The sequence below is a fragment of the Tachypleus tridentatus genome, chromosome 5 (assembly GCF_004210375.1).
Source record: "Tachypleus tridentatus isolate NWPU-2018 chromosome 5, ASM421037v1, whole genome shotgun sequence".
Classification (NCBI taxonomy): domain Eukaryota; kingdom Metazoa; phylum Arthropoda; class Merostomata; order Xiphosura; family Limulidae; genus Tachypleus; species Tachypleus tridentatus.
In genome coordinates this window covers 36,674,808-36,695,032 of record NC_134829.1, presented here as the reverse complement: position 1 = coordinate 36,695,032, position 20,225 = coordinate 36,674,808, and the positions used below count along the sequence as shown (strand labels likewise).

Below are 20,225 nucleotides of genomic sequence, written 5' to 3'. Positions count from 1 at the left end.
TCATAGAAGTGTAATAGACAAAAATGGAATTAGAAGGCAACTTATGTGAGTGAAAATACAAAGATTACTGTTTAAAATATGAGACTAACACTTGTCCATATGTAATATGTTTTTATCCTTTTCTACCCACAGATGGCTCGGCCATACGTCCGTGAGCTTATAACGCTAAATATTTGATTTCAATGTCCCCACTGTGTAGAGCGCAAATACCTCATTGAGTGGCATTACGCACAACAACGCACAAACAAATTACTCAATCTTAAAGACAAATATAAAATCATGTAAGCACAATGGTAGCTAAGAAAAACCATCAGCGTAAAACTACTGCACAATAACATGAATAATTAATTAAGTAAATTGATGCATGTCGCGAATAATTCGGGGGAAGTCGAAATCACAGCTACACGCTCACGCATGTTGCACGTGAGACTGAGTTTTTAAAGTGTACAGATGAACAATGACAAGAAAAACATTATCGCCAGTAACGCAGAACATCAAAGCTTTGAAGCAGTAACCATGTTGCCGTGAGATACTGTCCAGTTTCAAAACAAAAGTAAGATCCATGATTGGAAGTCAAAGAATGCCAAACCCGTGATGTGAGAATAATAATAATAATAAGTCTGAGGCCTCCCCGTGCCTTTTACCAACCAAGGACTTTTTACTTTGTTGTTTACTATTTTACTTGTATTTAATGCAAAAAAAAAATAATTAAAAGGTGATATTGGTATTTTATCTAAGAGAAGGTGGCGCGCAGATCGGTCGTAAAAGTACTCGAAAAGAAATTATAAAAACATTACTAGATCATTGTGAGAATGACATCCGTTTTTTTTTTTTTTGTATCTTTGTTTCTTGTCAAGCAGTTCTGATATAGTGAGAAAGCAGGTACTAGATAACACTAGAATTTTTGCACAATTCTATCATCAGATGGCAGTCCTATTTTATTTCTTGGAACAGCACGTAGATTTTTTTGGTAAAACAACGTCCCAAATTACAGTTTAATTTCCAAGCAAACAATAAAAAACTTAAATCATATTAAAAGTTAAAAGCCGTTTTTTTTTCTTAATTCAAGTAAAATTTCGTGGTAATTTTAAAGAATTGAGTAACTTCTTAGTGGAAAAGTTTCATTCAATTTCCGACAGGTGATGAAATTCCATATATCCTGTAATGATCATTCACTTAATGAAATAATTTATGACATTGTTACATGTGCAGCATGTTTTGTTTGTTATTTCGCATTAGTTAAGCAGGTAGTTTGCCCCAAAAGTTGTTATTATGCCCAACTACAGTACCTCCAGCTATACCTAACATACGTTAGTAACATCCCTGAATGCACTACACACACAATGTTGTGACTGAAGATATTTTTAGTTGTTCACTTGTGTTTATGACATCTTCCCCTTTACCTGCTGGTCTTATTCGATCTACACTTTGTTTTAGATGGAATGTGATCTGGAAAGTGTGTCTGAATATCTAAACTCGGCGCTATTTACGGAGCGTTGAAACCTCGTCAAATTTTATGTCTAACGGTGACTACGGCGAAGGGCTGTACTGGACTGTTTTGGTTTGTTTTGAATTTCGCGCAAAGCTACTCCAGGGCTATCTGCGCTAGCCGTCTCTAATTTAGCAGAGTAAGACTAGAGGGAAGGCAGCTAGTCATCACCACCCACCGCCAACTATTGGGCTACTCTTTTACCAACGAATAGTGGGATTGATCGTAACATTATAACGCCCCTATAGATGAAAGGACGAGCATTTTTGGTATGATGGGGACTCGAACTGTTTTGTCTGTAGTTGTTTTTATTATATACTGCTCCACCAAATCAAAAGGCGTAGTAAGTGTAAGATGCTAGATATTAGGATAGAAAGTGATAAAAACATCTCAGTTATTTTTACTTGCCGTGAATCACAATTTTTATCACTATGTATAAATTTTTGGTAACTGTATAGCTGCACAATATGTTAAAATGTTTATTATTTATGAAGTAGTCTTTTATTCATAAGGTCACATTTAGGACATATATATAGCGGAGTGAACTGTTTAACTAGCCTCAGATATTGGTGAAAGTAAACCTTTTTATCTGTTATTTTTTCCACTTCCTTATCGCATAAACAATATTAAAATAAACTAGCTGGGGTACCCCTACCGTGGAAGGAAGTTTTTTTTTTAATTCATGGTTAATGAAAGGTTATCCTAGGACATGAAAAGCTGTTTCCTTTATATATAATTAAAAACAACAGCATGGGCACAACAAACCTTCATGCCAATTTTGGTGAAGATTCACCCACACCATGCGAAGTATTTACATTGACATACAATAGATAGTACTATTATATTTATACAGAAGGTGCCATTAGATATGCGTGTGATGTATTCATGACATCATATCTGAACTCTTAGAATGGAGAAAAATAAAGTTCTTCGTGACAGAAAATGTAGGCAAAACGGGATAATCGTTACACCTATTGCAAATCTACTTGTACACAGGATAAGTATTTTGTGAATTTTGAGTTTGCATATAGCACAATAAAAACATTTTTCCAGTATCATTCAAGCAAGAGTCCATTGTAATATAATGACGTTTTATTATTAATTTGACCCGATAATAAATTTGATAATAATTACAATTCATTGTTTAAACTGATTAACATCCAGTCAAATGTTGTTCATTAAAACTGATGATATATATATATATACAAATAAGTAGCATCTGGACCACTACTATGTCTGATGTATCCCAGTCATCCTGGTGAACCCTAGTACTGTACGAAAGACCTCGTCGGTACTTGATATAGCAAGTGTTGTTTGTTTCACGTAGTGTAACATGTTCTTCTTTACTCTCACTCATTGGTTCTTAGAATTGCACACGGTCGCAATTAATGGAGGCAAATACAGTCGACTTAGATACCACGCACTTGGCGTATTCTAAGGAATTTTATGAAACTGAATTTCTGTTGTTGCAGAAAGAAATATCAGTTTCAGATAACTGGTGTTCTGCCTTAATATTGTTAACCCTCTTCACACGTCTGAAGAATATATAAGGTTGTATTTTACGAAACATTAAGGTAATAACATCTGACACACTACAATAATGTCGTATGTATCACAGGGTGAAGATGTGGGTGTATCTCGTGCTTCACCTCTCAGGTTAAAAGCCCCCAGAACCTTTACAAAAACGGCAATGAAATCATATTTGTAGTCAACTATACAGAATCGCAGACATTTGGAATAAATGAAACGAATTAACCATGCTGATAAGCATAAAGTTCAGGGTAAAGAAAATTCATATTTCAACTCTAGAAACAAGCGCATGTGCATATACGTTATTTACGTCCTTTTGGAAGCTAAAAGCATAATGTCCCACGTAAATCGACAATCAAAGTTATTCTAGCCAATGCTCGGCATAGCCTGCTGGTTAGGGCCCTCGACTCGTAATCTGAAGGTTGCAGGTTCGAATTCCAGTCACGCCAAACATGCTTGCTCTTTCAGCTGTTTGGGCGTTATAATGTGACGGTTAGTCTCACTTCTCGTTGGTAAAAAGTAGCCCAAGAGTAGGCGGTGGGTGGTGATGACTAGCTGCCATCCATCTAGTATTACATTACTAAATTAGGGACGGCTAGCACAGATAGCCCTCGGTAGCTTTGGCAAAATTGAAACACAAACAAATTATACGCCACCTTTAACCTTAACAACCAGTGCCCCGTTATATCACTTTTAATTTCGATAACCAGAATTCTGTTGTATCACATTTAACCATAATAATCTATGATGTCAACTTTAACCTTTGTAATCAGCGAACTGTTACATAACCTTCACTGAATGTAAACTACAATGTAATGTACGGAGGTTGTTGAAGTGGTTCCAGCCGTTTTGATAGTTTACATTCTGCTCTTACTTCAGTAGCATTGTTATACCTATTAATGTATTCTGTGAAACTTCCAAACATGTGATGAACGCCAAAACATACTTAATACGTATTATCACAGTTTCGACTGAACCGTGTTTGAACATTGGTCCAGGTTTGCGTGCGTGTCATGAATGCTGCAATAAGATTTAGAGTGCAAAACAAAACACTTTCAAACATTTCGTCTTATCACAGAAACTACACGTACGTTGTAATACACTGGAGGATGTCACGCAAGCACGAGTTTCACAGAATTATTGATGTTAGCCTTGACTGGTTGTTGTTAGGCTCAAGAAAATTCTAGGCCTGAACCGTCGCTTTAGGTTAACATATTTTAGTATCCCTATGCGTATAACCGTCGTATGTGTTTATATGTGCACTTGTCAGTTTCGCACACATATGTTGTGGTTTTGGATCGCAAGCAGCATAATAAATAATCTATATAGATAGAGAGCCCTGAATAATAATTTCTACATAAGTACTCTATACAACTGTCCAACTATTGCCAACTGCCAGTTGATCTGTCTAACTATTCTTAGGCAACAGTTAGCCTAGTTATTGATTCCTAACTACCAGTAGGTCAAATTAATCAACTATTCCAAGTTACCAATCTGTCTGGCTACCAATAGCTAGTACTCCATCTGGCTAACGGACCCTATCTAGCTGTTGGTTTGGTTACATTGCCCTAACTAGCAGTTGGTCTGGTTATCTGTCCCTAACTAGTAGTTAGTCTAGTTAACTCTCCATAGCTATGACTTAGTCTGGCTATCTTTCCGTAACAAGCAGTAGTCTCGTTACCTATCCCTAGCTAGTAGTTGGCTCGGTTACTTATTTTTAGTTGATAGTTTAAGTCTAATTGCCTATCCCTGGCTAAAAGGTGGTCTGATTATCTATCTTTGGCTAATAGTTAGTCTGGTTAACTGTCTCTAGCTAGCAGTTGGTCTGGTAACTTATTCCTAGTTAGTAGTTAGTCTCATTACCTATCCCTGGCTAGTAGTTAGTCTAGTTATCTATCCCTGACTAGCAGTTAGTCTAGCTACCTATAATTGGCTAGCAGTTAGATTGATTACCTATCTCTAGTTAGTAGTTAGTCTGGTTACCTACATCTGGTTAGTAGTTCATCTGGTTACCAATCTGTAGCTAGAATTTAGTGTGGTTACCTATCCCTGGCTAGTAAGTCATCTGGTTACCTGTCTCTGACTAGTAGTTAGTTTGGCTAACTGTCCCTAGCTAGCAATAATCTCGTTACTTATCCTTTGCTAGTAGTTAAACTGACTAACTATCCCTAGCTAGCAGTAGTCTTGTTACTTATCCCTGGCTAGCAGTTAATCTGGTTATCTATACCTGACTAGTAGTTAGTCAAGCTAATTGTCCCTAGCTATCAGTTATTTTGGCTAACTCTTCTTAGCTGCTTATGTGTTTGGCTAAAACCTTCCAGCTACCAGTTAATAATTTGGCTAACAATCTTCTGGCCTGCCAACAGGGTGGGGTGAGAAAGAGACAAGTGCGCGAGGGCCAGTAAGAATAAAACCTGGTTATGTCGTAAAGTTCACAAAGCACAATTAGGATATATCTTCATTTAATCATAAAAAGCATAGTATGGGCTTTTTTTTTGCACAAAGACACTTGATACATTAGAAATGAGTGAAATAAAAATTTGAGTAATAATTAATATATATTTGTATTTTATAGATTCAATATGTTTTGTTGTTACTTTATTAACGTTTTTACGCTCATACTGTGACCTAAAACGGCTGTTGATACGATTTTTGTCTCGTTTATTAGCTCATTGCCGTCTCAATTTAGGATCTTTTTATTAATATTTTTTTTCTAATGTTAAGAAAAGAGAAAAGGATGTTTGCCCTTACCTGTTTATCCTCTTAATAACTGACAGTCACAACTACTCCTGCTTTGCCAGCTTTTTCCAACTAGTATTTGGTGAGTCGAGTGTGTTTGTGTGTTTTATTATACCAAAGCCACATTGGGCTACCTGCTGAGTCCACCGAGGGGACTCAAACCCCTGATTTTAACGTTTTTAATCCGTAGACTTACCGCTGTACTAACGGGGGACATTGGTGAGTCGAGGCTGAGCCTGTATTATACCACAGGTATTCCCCGTATTTTAAGTTGTATATTAGCGTTATACGAGTAACAGTCAGTTCCTTAGTTTGGATGGTAGGTGACAGATAACCTGCATTCCCTCTAGCCAACAATTAAACAATAGAAACGGTAGCAGATTGCCTTAGTAATTTTTTCCTAAACTACAAATCCAAATACATTTTTCAAGGTAATTCCCTTGTTTATAAATTTGGTAAGTTACGTACTGTATTCCCTTGCTAAGAGACTGTTATCTGACAAATTTATTCCTTTTTAAAGTAGAGGATCGGTGGAAACACTTCTTCGAGAGCGTGTTTTTCGCCACTCGCCGTTTCAAGCACTCATGGCTGGTGAAATACCTTCGGACCAGGCAGCTTTAGCTCAGGCTGCAGGTAAGTTGTAGAAAACGTTCACAGCTTGTTTGTGAGTACGCATGATGTTATAAATGTATAAAATTCTCACTTATTAGACGTAGTTTCATATTCAAATCATCATAAAGTACATCAAATATTTTTAAACCTGGTATCATGAGTTCAGTTTTGGCAAACTTTACAGTTAATCTTTTTATATAAACAAACACACACTAAGACAAACGAACTGTTTGTACTAATTGTGATTATGTCTTGTGTGTATTTAAATAGCGACAAAAAAGAGGTGATTATTTTTGTTGAAGAGAGAGTTTTGATTTGTGTAATTATTTAGTCTTGAAAAGATTGAAACACTTTTTGTTATTTTGTCCCGTGGAAATAATTAAGCATCCTGCTTATAGTAATTCACTTGATAATCTATTAGATCAAATAATAATAGAACTTATATTAACATATGTAAATCAACGGCTTGCATAAACGTTTCTGGATAGTGGATACATATCTCCAACTTTCACACGTGCGATATAATTACACTGTAACGTGGTACGCAGTTCAATCCTCCAGTGTTCAAATAAGATCCCTTACACTTATATTTGTAAATAATTTTGCTAAATGTAATAATGAAGACTATCGCGTAACCTCAACATGGTGACACGTAGTTGAGTTTTGTAGTATTCATGATTGCTAACTCGTTTTTACTTCCGCTACTGACTCAGGCAAGGAAATAATACTTCGAGAACGTTTTATGGAAGGATTTTATATTTTTAATCCTTGAAGCTAGGTTCACATTTCTCTTTGTAAATTATTTAGATAGCTTGCTTATAGGTAGTTACAAAGTATGTGCTTTAGTTACGAATGTATGCAGTTGAGAAGATAAATTATGTAAATGAAGGTATACGTTGTTGTTTGTTCCAATAACTCTCGTTTAGTTTTCCATATTGAATGTCCACACACACACACAAAACAAACATGGGTACCCTATTGGAATCAAGATTACGGTAGTAAGAGACTTGATGTAAGCAACAGAGCACGCCATTTAAATGGTAACAACCAATATACAGAAAGGTGCTTCCAAAATGCTTTCACATAACTAAGGTTCAAAAACAAATAGTGTCGCGCAAGCTGTACACCGTAAGACCCTATTAAGACATCATATTACAAATATATCATCTATCGAAGTGACGTAGAGAAATGAAGTACCTAAACAAATGCTACCTGCAAAGAATATAAATTTTATAGAAGCTTTAAAGGCCTGAGAAACAATTACAAAGAAAGAATTCAGAGATAACAACAACTTAAAAACCAAAACTGGCAATTTAAAATACACAATCCTTTGGAAAAACCAACTCAACCATTTCAAAACGCTTCTTTTTATCAAACTCAACCATTTCTACAACATACTTAATTGCACAAAATGCTTCTTTTTATCAAACTCAACCATTTCTACAACATACTTAATTGTACAAAACGCTCCTTTTTATCAAACTCAACCATTTCTACAACATACTTAATTGTACAAAACGCTTCTTTTTATCAAACTCAACCATTTCTACAACATGCTTAATTGTACAAAACGCTTCCTTTTATCAAACTCAACCATTTCTACAACATACATAATTGTACAAAACGCTTCTTTTTATCAAACTCAACCATTTCTACAACATGCTTAATTGTACAAAACGCTTCTTTTTATCAAACTCAACCATTTCTACAACAAACTTAATTGTACAAAACGCTTCTTTTTATCAAACTCAACCATTTTTACAACATACTTAATTGCACAAAACGCTCCTTTTTATCAAACTCAACCATTTCTACAACATACTTAATTGTACAAAACGCTTCTTCTTATCAAACTCAACCATTTCTACAACATACTTAATTGTACAAAGGCGCTTTTTATCAAACTCAACCATTTCTACAACATACTTAATTGTACAAAACGCGCTTTTTATCAAACTCAACCATTTCTACAACATACTTAATTGTACAAAACGCTTTTATCAAACTCAACCATTTCTACAACATACTTAATTGTACAAAACGCTTTTTTATCAAACTCAACCATTTCTACAACATACTTAATTGCACAAAACGCTCCTTTTTATCAAACTCAACCATTTGTACAACATACTTAATTGTACAAAACGCTTCTTTTTATCAAACTCAACCATTTCTACAACATACTTAATTGTACAAAACGCTTCTTCTTATCAAACTCAACCATTTCTACAACATACTTAATTGTACAAAACGCTTCTTTTTATCAAACTCAACCATTTCTACAACATACTTAATTGTACAAAACGCTTCTTTTTATCAAACTCAACCATTTCTACAACATACTTAATTGTACAAAACGCTTCTTTTATCAAACTCAACTATTTCTACAACATACTTAATTGTACAAAACGCTTCTTTTTATCAAACTCAACCATTTCTACAACATACTTAATTGTACAAAACGCTTCTTCTTATCAAACTCAACCATTTCTACAACATACTTAATTGTACAAAACGCTTTTTTTATCAAACTCAACCATTTCTACAACATACTTAATTGTACAAAACGCTTTTATCAAACTCAACCATTTTACAACATACTTAATTGTACAAAACGCTTTTTTTATCAAACTCAACCATTTCTACAACATACTTAATTGTACCAAAACGCTTCTTTTATCAAACTCAACCATTTCTACAACATACTTAATTGCACAAAACGCTCCTTTTATCAACTCAACCATTTGTACAACATACTTAATTGTACAAAACGCTTCTTTTTATCAAACTCAACCATTTCTACAACATACTTAATTGTACAAAACGCTTCTTCTTATCAAACTCAACCATTTCTACAACATACTTAATTGTACAAAACGCTTCTTCTTATCAAACTCAACCATTTCTACAACATACATAATTGTACAAAACGCTTCTTTTTTCAAATTCAACCATTTCTACAACATACTTAATTGTACAAAACGCTTCTTCTTATCAAACTCAACCATTTCTACAACATATTTAATTGTACAAAACGCGCTTTTATCAAACTCAACCATTTCTACAATATACTTAATTGTACAAAACGCTTCTTTTTATCAAACTCAACCATTTCTACAACATACTTAATTGCACAAAACGCTCCTTTTTATCAAACTCAACCATTTCTACAACATACTTAATTGTACAAAACGCGCTTTTATCAAACTCAACCATTTCTACAACATACTTAATTGTACAAAACGCTCCTTTTATCAAACTCAACCATTTCTACAACATACTTAATTGTACAAAACGCTTCTTTCTATCAAACTCAACCATTTCTACAACATATTTAATTGTACAAAACGCTTCTTTCTATCAAACTCAACCATTTCTACAACATATTTAATTGTACAAAACGCTTCTTTTTATCAAACTCAACCATTTCTACAACATACTTAATTGTACAAAACGCTTCTTTTTATCAAACTCAACCATTTCTACAACAAACTTAATTGTACAAAACGCTTTTTTTATCAAACTCAACCATTTCTACAACATACTTAATTGTACAAAACGCTTCTTTTTATCAAACTCAACCATTTCTACAACATACTTAATTGTACAAAACGCTTCTTTTTATCAAACTCAACCATTTCTACAACATACTTAATTGTACAAAACGCTTCTTCTTATCAAACTCAACCATTTCTACAACATACTTAATTGTACAAAACGCTTCTTTTTATCAAACTCAACCATTTCTACAACATACTTAATTGTACACAACGCGTCTTCTTATCAAACTCAACCATTTCTACAACATGCCTAATTGTACAAAACGCTTCTTTTTATCAAACTCAACCATTTCTACAACATACTTAATTGTACAAAACGCTTTTTTATCAAACTCAACCATTTCTACAACATACTTAATTGTACAAAACGCTTTTTTATCAAACTCAACCATTTCTACAACATGCCTAATTGTACAAAAACGCTTTTATCAAACTCAACCATTTCTACAACATACTTAATTGTACAAAACGCTTCTTTTATCAAACTCAACCATTTCTACAACATATTTAATTGTACAAAACGCTTCTTTTTATCAAACTCAACCATTTCTACAACATACTTAATTGTACAAAACGCTTCTTTTTATCAAACTCAACCATTTCTACAACATACTTAATTGTACAAAACGCTTCTTTTTATCAAACTCAACCATTTCTACAACATACTTAATTGTACAAAACGCTTCTTCTTATCAAACTCAACCATTTCTACAACATACTTAATTGTACAAAACGCTTCTTTTTATCAAACTCAACCATTTCTACAACATAATTGTTCAAAACGCTTCTTCTTATCAAACTCAACCATTTCTACAACATGCTTAATTGTACAAAACGCTTTTATCAAACTCAACCATTTCTACAACATACTTAATTGTACAAAACGCTCCTTTTTATCAAACTCAACCATTACTACAACATACATAATTGTACAAAACGCTTCTTTTTATCATTGGTATATACTTGTATACTTAACTCACATTTATTATAAAACCGTTTCAGCATTTTAAAGCAGAAAGAATGTTTTCACGTATTCAGAGCTTTAAAGTTCAAATTGAAAAATACTCCAATATTATCAAATACACAGATAACATCAGTACTAGTGGTATCATTGATACCAATAAATCACCTTGCACTCTTTCAGTTTGAAGTGACGTATTAAGGGTGTCCAGCGTCTAACTCGCTCGAGCGTTGAACTGTCCACATAAACTGATGACCTTGTCAATAAATGCTACGCTAAGTCAGTTTCCTTCCAGTCGGGTTTATTTTTGTGTTAGTGACCGTAGTGGCTGTGTTATTGTTGTAAACAGTTTTCAGCTGGACATAACATCTTGCCCAATCTGATTTAATAATGTTACATATTTTCACCGAGACTATTTTAAGGTTAAAAACGTTTAAAGACAATATACAGAAAAACCTGTTTATTTTACTGTTACGCCAGAATAACACCCAATATAGATAGATTATTAGTAACGATAACACAGTCATAAGTATATACATATATATGTATTTCAAACTAACTATCTGATATAATCAATATTAGCTATTTGTTTTGGCACAAAGTTACATATTAGCCTGTTATCTGCATTCTGACCGCTTCGGGGTACGTGGAATCGAGCCCCAGGTTTTAGTCCAGAAGCCTGCATTTTGTCCACCTGAGAACCGTAGGATAAATAAAAGGAGAAAACTAGACATTGCAGTTTCTCTTGCTTTGTTTAAAGAACAAACCAAAACTAAGACTTTATAACGTGATAAAAAAGCTTTATCACGTATGATTTCAGCCTTCCCTACAAGTCAGTTATTTATAATATATTTATAAAAAATTTAAAGAAACACAGATTACGTGTTTTTTAAACGATAAAACACTCCAGTCATGCATTTACAGTATAGAATCGGATTACTTTCAATATACTAAGTAGAAGTTAATCATTTTGCTAGGAAGTTTTATAATGATGCAGTTAACGCTGTTCCAAAGTTTGTTTTTGGGGACTTATTATATATCTTAGTTTATGCAGAAACATTTCCTTAAAATGTTTACACTTTATTTCTATTAAAAATCACTATATTTTGTTGCTGTATTTGAAATAGATTAACTGAACTTAATCGTGAAAGTCCAGCTAAATATTTTCCCAAATATATTAGAGAAACAAATCCGGTCGATAAGTACTCTCATCTCATTCTTACAGTGGCAACTCAGTTGCATCTTTGTTAGCTAAACATTATATTGATATCAAACTAATTGAACTTGGTAAAGTATTTCCAACGTATGGTCTGCTTTTTCTTTATAGCATTAGGACGCGTTCCTCCTTCAACCGAGCTGCTTCTCATGGCTAGTCAGGCCGGAAGCCCCTGGAAAATGCCCGGGATGCCCTTCAGCATGGCGGAATTAGGTTCCTTTATGAACGTTCAACAACAGCAGGCTAACCATTTCGCCAGTCTTTACTTTGGTCTCCCTAGAACTATGTTTCCACCGATCTCAATGGTTTCGGCATCGAGCACGATGACTGGAAACCCCGCTGCAGTTCCTGTTTCTGCGGAACACAGTGGAAACCTTCACGGACACTTGCCATTATCACCACGGCTTCAGTGCTCCACATCTCGACCTGTTCCAACCAATCTTCCGCCAATGTCAAGTATTACGGCTGGTAGCCCATCTCTTTCCCCAAACCAGCTTTATAGTTCTCGGCTTCACCTCTCAACGTTACACCCTGGGCTTAAATATCATCCATATTTCAGGCCCAGACTCCTTCAAACTTCTAGTTCAAAACCGGTATTAGATGCAGAAAGTGAGGGCATTTCGCCATAAGTATCACGCTTAAAAGCAAGAAGGTAAAAATCATATTCGAAAATATTCACATTATTATGATTCGAAGAATGTTTTAATCTAAACCAAAGCTTAAATTGTAACTAATTTTTTTCTCAGCCATATTTCTTGACAAGTGACGTTGACTTTCATGTTTTCTGGACTTTAGATTAAGAAAAATCAAGTGTGGATAAGTTTAAATAAAGAATAATAAGGGGTTCCTGAGTTTGAAGTGTAATAGGCGTCCAGCTAGATAAATTTATCTATGAATTCTAACGGTGGAGGTGATTTCTTTACTTGTCCTAGAACATGTTTTGGAAATCGATGGATGGTCAGAAAAAAAAAAAAATCTTGGGAAACTTCGGCTTCCTCTAATCGCAAAGAGGTAAAATTCTCGATTAAACTCCTTCAAGCTGAAAAGTAAATATTCCACCAGGAGGAGTTAAACATTAAAAAAATACATGAACTGAGACCTGAGTTGTTGGAGTTCAATGGTTCTTTCGCTCTTATGTACAGCAGACGATATTTCAGGAGTTTCCCAAACACGTGGAAATATGAACTGCAAATATAAACGAAAGAACGATAGTAGACCTCTCTTTATTTTCTATTCCTTTGAAGAAACGTTTGAATCGTGTGACACTTATGACAAAGTATTTTTTTTCAATTTAAATTTAATAATTAATCGACATATTTCTTTCATTGGGAATTTATAGAGCGTTGAAATAATAACTACATGCCTGTTACCCATCTGAACAACGTTCCTTAAAAACTGAATGACTACAAATATTCTTTAACTACGTGAAGCATACTTTCTTTTTGGCCATTATTCTATTTTTTTTGAAACACAGTTCTGTTCTAACATTGCAGGTTTGTCTCGTATGCTATCAATAATTGCATGCCATATTGTTCTTAATTCTAATATCTGGGCACTATGATTTTACATCATGCCACTGCAATTTACATCATAGACCATTAAGACCGATAGAAAAAGTGAAATCCTAATTGTTATTTTAATTAATTGACGTTAAATTAACGAACATTATTGAAATTGCGAGTCATTTAATAATGATCTTGTTGTCAAAGTATTTGGATAACTTCTTATCCATCAAATGAAGAGACAAATTTAATTTTCCTTTACGGTCGACGTTCATTTCTTACGACTTTAGCCATCAACTCCAATATGTGGAAACCTGAATAATCAAAATTAATTATATTCTACAAATCTTTTCTTCTTTATGCCATGAGGATTAATCCGACGAAAACTGTAGAGAATTCTCAGTGCCATGGAGAAAATATTATCAAATTATTTCTCACCATGCATCGATATTCACCGATCTCTCCAGCTAGAGTAGGCTCAGTTTGTTTGTTTCTTGTCTACGTTTGTTTACTAGTGTGGCCACGTTTTGTAAATCTGAATTAATTGGCAACTAATGGGATTCTGTATGGTTGGTTATAATGCGTGTGTTGTATCCGCGAGCCTGTTTACATTTTTTTTCACGTATTTAAAAAGTAACAGACATTATGTGGTGGACCATAACTAAGTAATAGTCATTTTCAGAGTCTAGATGTAGATTTTAATCTTACATCACGAACGGAACGGAAGATATGATCTCTCTCAAGTGAAAAGATAAACAAACAAGAGGAACCTATATATATATAAAACCAGAATTACCTTCGTTTTTTTTCGACATTTGGTATCAACTTATTTTTCTCATGTGTATTTTTCTTATTTATTAGAATTTCAAAGATTATGTGAATGGGTTGGTTACCAAATGAATATTACCACTGAAGACATATTTGAAACAACAGATATGTATATTTAAAGCATATGGAGTAATTGTGTGATTTTATTGTGGGTTTTGGAATATAAATATTGTTTTTGTTCAACAAAAACATTGTGCAATTTTTTTCCTTTCACCTCATTACACTTATAATAAATATTTACTTTGTGGCGTTAGATGAATCGCTCAAAAATCTTATTTGAACGCATAAAATGTTATGAAACACTGAAGCGTAACAAAAAGAAATTGTTTTATGACTCGATTGATAACATTACTTTTAACTCTAGAACTATTGCTCGTTGACTGACAAACTAAACTTATCAATTTTTACACACATACACACAGTCTCTCTCTCTGGACACCATGCACATTTAAGGCATTGGGAAGCATGGACATCTACTGATCTTTTGTAGTTGTCTCATTTCTATAGTGGCAATACGTAGTTTTCTTTATAGAAATGACAAAAGGAATGAGAGACGGGGACCAGTTCCTTAAATAGGCATGGTATCTAGATAGAGAGAAAGTAACAATTCATATGTACATTTTTAATGTTTTATCATATGATCGTAAAATACTTCTCAGCTAGTTGTCTTACAGTTCATACTCTTTGTACAAACAATAACGGGTACTGCAAGGACTCCTCAGATTTACAATTCTAGAAACTGAGTTTCGATACCTTCGATGGTCAGAGCACAGATAGCCCATTGTGTAGCTGTGTGTTTAACTTCAAATAACAAGAGCATTGTTAACGATGATACAACAATGGATTGCAATAACGTATGTCTTATGTAAGGATGAGACAACAATGGATTACAATAACGTTTGTCTTATGTAACGATGATACAACAATGGATTACAATAACGTTTGTCTTATGTAACGATGATACAACAATGGATTACAATAACGTTTGTCTTATGTAACGATGATACAACAATGGATTACAATAACGTTTGTCTTATGTAAGGATGAGACAACAATGGATTACAATAACGTTTGTCTTATGTAACGATGATACAACAATGGATTACAATAACGTTTGTCTTATGTAACGATGATACAACAATGGATTACAATAACGTTTGTCTTATGTAACGATGATACAACAATGGATTACAATAACGTTTGTCTTATGTAACGATGATACAACAATGGATTACAATAACGTTTGTCTTATGTAAAGATGAGACAACAATGGATTACAATAACGTTTGTCTTATGTAACGATGATACAACAATGGATTACAATAACGTTTGTCTTATGTAAGGATGAGACAACAATGGATTACAATAACGTTTGTCTTATGTAACGATGATACAACAATGGATTACAATAACGTTTGTCTTATGTAAGGATGAGACAACAATGGATTACAATAACGTTTGTCTTATGTAACGATGATACAACAATGGATTACAATAACGTTTGTCTTATGTAACGATGATACAACAATGGATTACAATAACGTTTGTCTTATGTAACGATGAGACAACAATGGATTACAATAACGTTTGTCTTATGTAACGATGATACAACAATGGATTACAATAACGTTTGTCTTATGTAACGATGATACAACAATGGATTACAATAACGTTTGTCTTATGTAACGATGATACAACAATGGATTACAATAACGTTTGTCTTATGTAACGATGATACAACAATGGATTACAATAACGTTTGTCTTATGTAACGATGATACAACAATGGATTACAATAACGTTTGTCTTATGTAACGATGATACAACAATGGATTACAATAACGTTTGTCTTATGTAAGGATGAGACAACAATGGATTACAATAACGTTTGTCTTATGTAACGATGATACAACAATGGATTACAATAACGTTTGTCTTATGTAACGATGATACAACAATGGATTACAATAACTTTGTCTTATGTAACGATGATACAACAATGGATTACAATAACGTTTGTCTTATGTAACGATGATACAACAATGGATTACAATAACGTTTGTCTTATGTAAGGATGAGACAACAATGGATTATAATAACGTATGTCTTATCTAAGGATGAGACAACAATGGATTATAATAACGTATGTCTTATTTAAGGATGAGACAACAATGGATTATAATAACGTATGTCTTATGTAAGGATGAGAAAACAATGGATTATAATAACGTATGTCTTATGTAAGGATGAGAAAACAATGGATTATAATAACGTATGTCTTATGTAAGGATGAGAAAACAATGGATTATAATAACCTATGTCTTATGCATGATTCCACCATTTGGTCAACTCATATTCCAAATAGGCCTGGTGGTCATAGCACTTAAGTCGCAAGCTGATGACCTCGAGGCCGAATACCGTCTCCGAGCATGCTCACTCGTTTAACTGTGGGGACGTTATAATGTGACGGTTAACCACAGTGTGTTTTAGTAAAGAATAGCCCAGAAGATCAGTAGTATTGACTATCTGTTCTTCCCTCCAGCTTATCACTTTAGAATTAAAGACGATCAGCCCAAACAGCCTTCGAGTAGCTTTGCTTGAAGTTAAAACAAGCCATCCTCTGGCTATTTCAGTGAAACACTTTTCAAGATTTTTTCTACCCCAAAGAAAATAGAACTAAAGTTGTTGTTGTTGTTTTTTATGACAAAGCCACATATGGCTATCTGCTGTGTGCACCGAGTCTAAATTCGAAAAATTACCTCTCTCCCAGCGGAGAGATCAGAACTAAAGAACTTAACCATTTATTCATCGGTCAACCGAATATTTTTAATGAACCTTTTAGTTGACCATTATCTCTTACATTCGAAGAACTACGCTCGTAATTGAATAAGAAATGAATATGCAGCGTTTACAAGTTTATTTGAGTCTGTGCTAAAATGACAAATGATGAAACGTGACTTACTTTGCGTTTAACGTCTTCTTGTCTAATATATTCAACACCAATCAAAAGTATTTAAAACAGGTGTGTACGTGGCTTTTGAACCCCAAAGCCATGGGTCACATATACGGAAGTCACTATTTACGATTATACCCGAAGTCTTTATATTTGCGAGAGATGAGTGGTGTTCTTTTTATGACCATCATATAAACAATTTTTTGTATGAAGATTAGCATACATAAAGATCAAAATTCAGCCCTCTACCAAAGCACAAAGATACTAAAAAAGGCTATTAAGCTTACTAAAATCGTCTGCCTTATTCGCCCCCCCCCCTCTCTCGTTTCACCTGTCTTTCTTCTTCGGAGCTGTCTTTTGTGAGGTTAGATGAGCTTTCCAAATAAACCGCCACCTGATGGCTACTCTCGACATTAGAGACGCCGCTGTTATCGCACATGGGTTTAATGGTGAAGGATGTCTAGCCTTAGTTATAAAACAAGCATAGCCCTAAAACTTTTAGCCAATTGCAAATGCACTGTTTACAAGATTATAAGAACGACCGCTTTGCGTCCAGGTATACACAAAATACTATTTATGTTTCAGGTTTTCGGCAGCTGTAAAGAAAGCCTTGTCTTTTATAAGGCCATCAACACACTTACCAAACAGTGGAATACAAATATGTTTTTCTTTATACAGATATATTGTATTATTTTAATTTTTTTCATACGATATTTAACAAGATATTCTATAAAATATTTAACAATGATCATTTATGCAAACTTATAATATTTAAAATAAATAACATTGTGTTAAAAATTCTTGCTCTTGAAAATCTGGTTTACAAATGATTTAAGTAAAATTTATATAAATTATAATTAGCTTGCATAATCTGGATCACATTATAAACGTTGTTGTTCAAGAACATTATGTGGGTAACGCCTAGACTACTACTGTGTTTGTCGTCATCAAAACATTTATGTATGTAGCACCTAGACTACTACTGTGTTTGTCGTTGTTTAAGACAAGTATGTATGTAGCTCCTAGACTGCTACTTGTTTGTCGTTGTTCAAAAAATGTGTGTATGTAACGCCTAAACGACTACTGCGTTTGTCGTTGTTTAAGAAATTTATGTATGTAGCGCCTAGACTACTACTGTGTTTGTCGTTGTTTAAGAAATTTATGTATGTAGCCTAGACTACTACTGTGTTTGTCGTTGTTCAAGACAAGTATGTATGTAGCGTCTAGACTATTACTGTGTTTGTCGTTGTTCAAGAAATGTATATATGTAACGCCTAGACTTCTACTGTGTTTGTCGTTGTTTAAGAAATTTATGTATTTAGCGCCTAGACGACTACTGTGTTTGTCGTTGTTCAAGAAATGTATATATGTAACGCCTAGACTACTACTGTGTGTGTCGTTGTTTAAGAAATTTATGTATTTAGCGCCTAGACGACTACTGTGTTTGTCGTTGTTCAAGACAAGTATGTATGTAGCGTCTATATTACTACTGTGCTTGTTGTTGTTCAAGAAATGTATATATGTAACGCCTAGACTACTACTGTGTTTTTCGTTTCACATTTGACCTGAAGAGCGTATTGAACGAAAGAATTCGCTGACACTGGATATGTGTGATTGATATGTTATAACATAATCTTCTTTACTTTATCTCCCAGTGGCTCGGTGTTAAGTCTATAGACTTATAACACTAAAAACTTCATTTTGATACCTGTGGTGGACACAGTACGGACCAACTCATTGTGTAGCTTTACGTTTAACAACAAACAAGAAGACCTGTGTCTTAACTCACGTGTTCTTAGCATGAAAGCAACCTTGTTTTACACTGTGTCAAATCTGCATTTTGTTCTCTTACTGTTGACCAAAAAATTGAAGTTATAATTTTATTGGCGGGCTTGTCCGGTGATTAACGACTCGTAAGCACAAAGTATATTGATTCTTCAACCCTAACATAGTTCAGAGATATAGCCATTTCATAACTGCTAAATGAAGAGAAATCAACTAGCCAACAGCACCTATTACTTATATCTTACCCCAATAGCTGGATATATTGTCACAGTTACCTTGCTAGACAATCTGTAACCACGAAGAGTGTTCGGCGGCACATAAGGGCTCACACTTTGCACCTTTTAATCTGCAGTTCAACAGGCTATGAATAGGCCACACTCAACCCTTCAAAAGCTTTTTGCTGCAGATAGAATATCCTGTCACAATTCAGGAGTTCAAATTAATTATCTATTTCTAGTTTTATAGAATACACAGTAATATTTTGTATAAACAGTTTGAATGCTTTTAAATTGAGACCTACTTTGCCTCTGTGACCCTGGTAGACTTCCGATTTTTAGTTTAAATTAAGACCTTCTTTGACTCTGTGACCCTGGTAGGTTTCCGATTTTTAGTTTAAATTAAGACTTACTTTGTCTCTGTGACCCTGGTAGATTTCCGATTTTTAGTTTAAATTAAGACCTTCTTTGACTCTGTGATCCTGGTAGATTTCCGATTTTTAGTTTAAATTAAGACTTACTTTGTCTCTGTGACCCTGGTAGACTTCCGATTTTTAGCAATTTTGAAACCTTTAACACTTATAAACATGAATATTCTAGTTTCTCGTCTCCCCACATGTGATCAGAAGTGAGTGAAGTATGAAATTATGATTTTCAGGTCTTTACGCTGTCCACGCGCTTCGTGTTAATATTGTTGTGATTTTTAGGTCTTTACGCTGTCCACGCGATTCGTGTTAATATTGTTGCTTTTTAACTCTCTTAATGGTTTTTTTTTATTTTTAAAAAACATTTTAGTTTTTAAACATTTTGACTGATGTGATGATGCTTTAAATTC

The 20,225-nt window shown here is 34.1% G+C and overlaps 1 protein-coding gene across 2 annotated transcripts in view; it reads left to right on the top strand.

Annotated features, from left to right (window-relative positions):
- LOC143250948 (T-box transcription factor TBX20-like) overlaps positions 1-14,626 on the top strand; it is a 67,013-nt gene extending 52,387 nt beyond the window's left edge. The window contains exons 6-7 of one of the 2 annotated variants that reach the window (XM_076502178.1): positions 6,282-6,391; positions 12,219-14,626. In XM_076502178.1, coding sequence (XP_076358293.1) covers positions 6,282-6,391; positions 12,219-12,736 — 628 coding nt within the window. In that variant the 3' untranslated portion in view covers positions 12,737-14,626. Of the gene's footprint in view, positions 1-6,278; positions 6,392-12,218 lie in introns of both variants that reach the window. The other variant, XM_076502177.1, reaches the window with a different exon arrangement.
- The last annotated feature ends 5,599 nt before the right edge of the window (positions 14,627-20,225 follow it).